General features: G+C 39.0%; 1 protein-coding gene across 2 annotated transcripts in view; it reads left to right on the forward strand.

Annotated features, from left to right (window-relative positions):
• The window catches only part of RBBP5 (retinoblastoma binding protein 5), an 18,667-nt gene that overhangs the window by 5,877 nt on the left and 5,957 nt on the right, over positions 1-6,833 (forward strand). The window contains exons 4-11 of one of the 2 annotated variants that reach the window (XM_012657883.1): positions 35-144; positions 1,312-1,431; positions 1,519-1,672; positions 1,765-1,836; positions 2,491-2,608; positions 3,890-3,959; positions 4,376-4,605; positions 5,663-5,854. In XM_012657883.1, the coding sequence (XP_012513337.1) occupies positions 35-144; positions 1,312-1,431; positions 1,519-1,672; positions 1,765-1,836; positions 2,491-2,608; positions 3,890-3,959; positions 4,376-4,605; positions 5,663-5,854 (1,066 nt within the window). The remainder of the gene's footprint in view (positions 1-34; positions 145-1,311; positions 1,432-1,518; positions 1,673-1,764; positions 1,837-2,490; positions 2,609-3,889; positions 3,960-4,375; positions 4,606-5,662; positions 5,855-6,833) is intronic. The other variant, XM_012657884.1, reaches the window with a different exon arrangement.

Raw genomic sequence — 6,833 nt, forward strand, 5'->3', positions numbered from 1 at the left:
TTTTTTTTCTCTCTGTCTCTGTTTCAAACTTTAGATTTTGGTCCTAAAAACAGATTCTCAGGATCTTGTTGCTTCCTTCAGAGTAACAACTGGAACAAGCAATACCACGGCCATCAAATCAATTGAATTTGCCCGGAAAGGGAGGTGAGCGAGATCTTACCTTTCCAGGGACAGTTTTATTTCTTCTTCTTTTTCTTTTTTTTGTAAAGTAATGATCTCACCAGGGACAGTTTTAAAAGTCAGTAGAGTGCAAAAATACATTGAGATTTGTAGTTTTTGTGTATATTATAAGGTGAGTGATCAGTGCAGAGAACCAAAATGCCTGGCACATAGTAAGCACTAGATAAAGATTAGCTATTATTATAATCAGAACTGATGGCATAAAATTCACATTGTAACTGAACATGCATTTACATAAAACCTATTTATATATATTCCTAATTTTGTATGTTATTCTAATAAGTTTGGTTACCCAGTTAGAAGTACATATATCAACAGAAACAAGAAGAGGTAATAGTCATCCTATTTTGGTTAGGAACACCCATACATAAAGGACATTCGTGTTCAAAATGGCCTGGTGGCTCATGCCTATGATCCCAGCATTTGGGAGGCTAGGTGGGAGGATCGCTTGAGGCCAGGAGTTGGGGACCAGCCTTGATAACATAGTGAGACCCTGTCTCTACAAAAAAAAAAAAATGGTCGTGGGGATGCACGCCTGTAGTCCCAGCTACTGAGGATCCTGAGGCAGGAAGATTGGGCCTAGGAGTTTGAGGCTACAGTGAGCAAAGATTATACCACTGCATTCCAGTCTGGGCAGCAGACCTAGACACAGTCCCTGTAAGAAAGTGATGAAATATAACTTATTTTAGACACATTTCTAAGATTTCTGATGTCATTACAGTAAAAAGTTGTACATTTTAAAATGACACATTTAGTTTAATTCATTAAGAAGAATATATTGTGTATATAATAGGCCAGTGAAATGAAGTGTTAATACACATTTAACTACAAGCCTGTGAATTTAGCAAGCTGGTTTCAGCTTAGTGGTCTTGGGCCTTAGTTAATACTGACAGTTTGTAAGTTTTGGGTTCAGGGATACACAAGAAGTTATAAAACATATTCAAATTATATTCTGGTTTGAAAGGTGACAAGTAGATAATATAAGTATGCTAGTCTATTGCTTAGGTTTGTATTCAGTTTCTCCCCAGTTAATTATTTTGTGGTACTGTTTTAAGTAACTGGTAATAATAGAAAATGTTAACGGGAACAGATTAATGACCTCTGGTGTTGATGTCTTTCTCTTTCCTGTAGTTGCTTTTTAATTAACACGGCAGATCGAATAATCAGAGTTTATGATGGCAGAGAAATCTTAACCTGCGGAAGAGATGGAGAGCCTGAACCCATGCAGAAATTGCAGGACCTGGTGAATAGGTATGTGTCACAACCTAGAAGAATGTGTGATAATTCATGACCTGGGCTCAGGTTCCAGTTCTCCTTGGTACTTTCTTTGTACTTTAGGACCCCGTGGAAGAAATGTTGTTTCTCTGGGGATGGGGAATACATCGTGGCAGGTTCTGCCCGGCAGCATGCCCTGTACATCTGGGAGAAGAGCATTGGTAACCTGGTGAAGATTCTCCATGGGACGAGAGGAGAACTCCTCTTGGATGTAGCTGTGAGTAGAGTGGGACATTGCTTTTGTTACATAAACCAGAGTATCTTGAATCTATTTTACAATCTGTTTTTCTTTTTTTCGTTAAAATTTAGTGGCATCCTGTTCGACCCATCATAGCATCCATTTCTAGTGGAGTGGTATCTATCTGGGCACAAAATCAAGTGGTAAGTATTTTTCTGGTTTCCTTGCTTTGAAACTAGATAACCCTTGTTATTATCAAAGAACCATATACATACATAGTAAGCTAGTAATTACCTTGTTTGCTTTTTTTATTGCATATGATTCTTTCAACCTAATTAAATAGGTTCAGCGCATCTAGTTTCACTTTATTCTGATAGGAAGGTCTTGGTCCCAAGCTAGTTTACTAGATTTGTTTTCAGGGAGAAAGTCTTGACGCTAGACTTTCTGTTACATTTTTCTGTGATTTATTTGATATATATTTTTCTTTTGCTTTTCTTAGTTTCAGCTCAGTTTCTGTTTTACATCTTGGTTTTACTTTGAACCCTTTTAAACTATATTTGTAATACGTGTACTTATAAGAAAATTTAACATTTTCCATCAAAATTATATCTTAAGATCAAAGAAGGCAATTATTTATGAAAGATCTATAGTTAATAACTTAAAATGTTTAAGATAGGAAATACCTTAAGATAGTAAAACCTACAGATACCTAATTTTTATTCTTATCTGCCAAATTTAATCTCAGAGTTGTTACTCTCTCTTGTGCTCAGATCTTTCATTTTATTATTAATATTAATGTCTAGATTATAGGTTATTGCTTTCTTATCTGGTTAAATAGTATTTTCTTTGTGGCATAGGAAAACTGGAGTGCATTCGCACCAGATTTCAAGGAATTGGATGAAAATGTAGAATATGAGGAAAGGGAATCAGAGTTTGATATTGAAGATGAAGATAAGAGTGAGCCTGAGCAGACAGGTAATATTTCTCAACTGCAGATAGTATTTCCTAAAGGGAAAAGAATTGCTTCACTTAGTATCCTTAATTTGTGTTGTAAATTTATTTCGTACTTAGGCTAAAATGTCACTTTGTTCTTTAAACTTACATAGTTTTCACAGTGTTCGGAGAGTCTTAATTTACAAAGCATTAACTAAGGGCTTATGTGGGCATGGCCAGAGCTCAAGCAGCTCTCTTGACATTTCACTTTGCATTTCCTGATGAACCGCAGATGATTAAGTGCGGGCAGACATGTAGCACCTGGCAGAGCAGCCACGTGTGCTCAGTGCTTGGCTTGTACCGTGTATTCTGTCTCTCCCTTCTCAGTAAGAGAAAGGACAAGAGCATGAGCTCTGGAGTCAGACTGCCTTGGGCAAAATACTTATTCTGAATACTTACACCTTAATATCCTCATCTGTAAAATAGGGGTACTATAGTCCTGCCTTTTAGAGTTGTGGGGAACAAATGAAATAATTCATGCAACACACTTAATATATGCCTAGGCCGTAATAAGCACTCAGGTGTTATTTTCCGTTATGATTATGACTGTAATCATTGTTATTTTTATCTCTTGTGAACTTCTAGCTGGGAGCTCCTTGAGAAGAAAGATCTGACTTTTCTCTCCGTTGTGTCTGACGCAGGGTTTACGCGTAGTAGGGTTCATGTGTGTGAATGCTTAGGATGCCTAGTTGTCACTGTCAGTGAGTCAGTGATTCATGCCACAGATCACTGACTCCTGGTCACTTAATGGTGCCAGGAACCAGGAGTCAGGCTTGAGGTCAGTACTCACCAGCTTGAAAGTGCTGGTCCTAACTTTTGTGATGCTAGGTAACTTCCATGCCTCCTGTGTTGTAGGAGGACCTCCAGGGATGCAGAATGTTTTGGGTTGTATTGGCATTGTTGGGTTATGTTCTGTTAACCCTTCCCAGACTTCCACACAAATCGTTCCTCCTCACCATCTCCTGAGCACATTGCACATACCTTTACTGTAGCACTTGCTGTATTAAATTGAAATTATCTGTTTGTATCTGTCTCCCCAATTAGACTATGAAGCTGTTACTGAACTATTCCCAGCTTTCTTGGTCATCGCTCTATTTCTAGTGCCTAGCATAGGGCGGAAATTCAGCACACATTTGTTAAATATGAACTGTTTAGTTTTCTTCCTTTGTTGCTTCTGGATTTCAGTTTATGAAAACCATTAAGCTGCAAGTAAAAAGCAGCTTCCACTTCTTCTCAAACCTCTCCTGTGTTTCTGTCCTGCAGGGGCTGATGCTGCAGAAGATGAGGAGGTGGATGTCACCAGTGTGGACCCCATTGCTGCCTTCTGTAGCAGGTGAGCCAGCATGGAAGGCTGGGCCGTTTAGGATGCTCCTCCTCTTCAGTCTCAGGCAGGGCTGAGGGTACTGTTCAGTCCCCCTGGCTGTCCCTTCAGTCCCGTCTGCTCATTAGCGAAAAGAGGGAACTCCTTGGGTATACAAGTAATATGATGTAGTCTTCTCTAGTCCTATTTCCCCTTCCTCTCTTCCTGATAGAGAATTTAAGAAACCGAAATAATTGATTTATCCTGTTTATTTTTACTACCGATTTTATTAATCATGGTGTCTGATTTCCTTTTATTCATCTTGGCTTTCTTAAAGTTCTAGATCCATACGTGTTACTTATGTTTAATAGGCAATGGAGGAAGGGCTCATGGTTTAAGCAACTATCTCCTCTTTTTTCCAATCCCTTGTCTGATCCTGATCCAAATAGTGATGAAGAGCTGGAAGATTCAAAGGCTCTATTGTATTTACCCATTGCCCCTGAGGTAGAAGACCCAGAAGAAAATCCTTATGGCCCCCCACCGGATGCAGTCCAAACCTCCTTGATGGACGAAGGGGGTAGTTCAGAGAAGAAGAGGCAGTCTTCAGCAGATGGGTCCCAGCCACCTAAGAAGAAACCCAAAACAACCAATATAGAACTTCAAGGAGTACCAAATGATGGTAAGAGTTGCTTCTTTTCCCTGTTGCCCGACAAACAGTACTCTCGAGTGCCCAGTGCACTCTGGTAATTTCCTGTTTGAACAGTTTTACCTTAAAGGACTTTTCCCAGGACTCTTTTTTACAGTGTTTTACGACTTCGTAATGATTGCATCTGTGTTCACTTCTCTTTTAAAATGGGGAGTTCTGCCCTTCAGTACCTTGCCCCTAAGGTGACACATTTTAAGTCTTCTGACGCCTGGCTCAGACTTTGTTTTATTATACCATTCTTCCTCTTTTTTATTTTTTTCTTAGAGTAGTTTTATTAGGTGATAAAGTACTAGTTAGACCTGGACAGTCATTTCATTCTTCCTGCCACCTTTTACAGACTGACTCTAGAAGCCTTTATTATTAATATCATGTCTTGGGATAGGTGGGGATGGATGGAGGGGTGTGTGTGTTTGTTTACTCTTGGGCATCCTCCTTTCTCTTTCCTTTTAGCTAACTACAGATCAATTAAGCATGCAACTGTACATTCCCCTGATGCTATTGATTGTGTATTCTGTGTGTATTCTGTAATCCACAGTTGTGGATTTGTATACAGTTGTTGACTTTTACATCAACCCTGCAAGTTGATTTACTATCCCTACTTTTCAAAGGAGAAAATTTAGGCTGAGGTTATGTTTTGAGAGATTATGTAATTTGTCCAAGGTCTCACAGGAGGTGGGGTGGAGGGTCAGGATTCTTGTTCTGATTTGTCTGGTTCCACAGCCTCACGTGCCTCTGTGTGTGTGTGTGGCTTGGTTTGGAATAGCATCAGTGCATCTTTCAGCTACTGCTCAATTTAGAGTTGCTGTGGCTTGGTATGGGCCATACAGGCTGTGTGTGCTTTTGGCCAAACTACTTCTCATTTAATGGCCATTCTTACATATTTTTATAAATAATAAACAAGACAGACTTTTCTCCTTGTATTAGTGGATCTGAGACACAAAGCAACATTCTTTGCTCACAAAGTTCCGTTTGGCACATTGGGACTGGTGTTGTATGGATTCCTTTCCAAGCCTATCCTGTCCTTCTACAGAAGTCCATCCACTACTGGGTGTGAAGGGGGATGGCAAATCCAAGAAGAAGCAAGCAGGCCGGCCTAAAGGATCAAAAGGTAAAGAGAAAGATTCTCCATTTAAACCGAAACTCTACAAAGGGGACAGAGGTTTACCTCTGGAAGGATCAGCGAAGGGTAAAGTGCAGGCGGAACTCAGCCAGCCCTTGACAGGTAAGGACACATTGGGAGCACTGTCTGGCTTGCTTCGTGGCCTTGCTTTGTACAGCCCCTGACTCCATTTAACTGCAGCGTTTATTTTTCTCCCTTCCCTCCGTTTCCCAGCAGTAAATAATCTCTGAATTTTAAGCTGCTGCTAAGGGCAAGCTAAAGCAGATTTGTCTTAATTCAGTGGCTCTTAACCTTGGGTCTATAAATAGGTTTCAAGGGAATCTATATTTCCCTGATATTATATGTAAAATATTATGTCAATGTTTTTCTGGGAAAGATATCCATAGCTTTTATCAGATTCCTATAGGAAGCCATGACCCAAAAAAGGGTAAGAACCCCTGCTTTAATTCATTTCTTTCTGGTTGCTCTTAGGCTTTTTGTTTATTTGTTTAGTCTCAAATGAAAGAGCCAAATAGCCAGAAATACAAGCTTGTTTTATATAGCTGCTGACGGTTTAACTGTAGTGTCTTACTTCTCTCTTTCTAAATTGTTCAAACCCCACAGATGGTGTCTTTCTCTCTCCCAGTAGTCTAGCAGCCATAATGAAGTTATTAGTACCATGATATTAAGGAAAATGACATGTTTTTGTTTTTTTCCTCAATGTCTGAAAACAGGAGGAGATTACCAAAAACACAGAAACTACAATATCTATGTAGCTTCTTAACACTTAAACCTTTTGAAACTTAATATTTGGATTTTCTCACTTTTATATGATTGAGGGATTTTTATTGGGGATTGGAGAACAATTTGAAATTCCTACCAAATACTCGTGAAGTTAGGCTAAATGGTCTTTTATTTAGAAAATATTAATCAGAATCCATTTCTATTCAGACACTGGGTTTTGGAAGTTTTTTATTTTATATGTAAGTTAATACAGTACTCAATTTTTTTTGTGGCTAGTTTAGTAGACTCAAAGACAGGATTGTTAACATCAGTGGTTGCATGCAGGTTTTTTCCCTTTTGCTTTAAAATTTTAATCTAA

Source organism: Propithecus coquereli, unplaced genomic scaffold (assembly GCF_000956105.1).
Source record: "Propithecus coquereli isolate 6110/MARCELLA unplaced genomic scaffold, Pcoq_1.0 Scaffold563, whole genome shotgun sequence".
Classification (NCBI taxonomy): domain Eukaryota; kingdom Metazoa; phylum Chordata; class Mammalia; order Primates; family Indriidae; genus Propithecus; species Propithecus coquereli.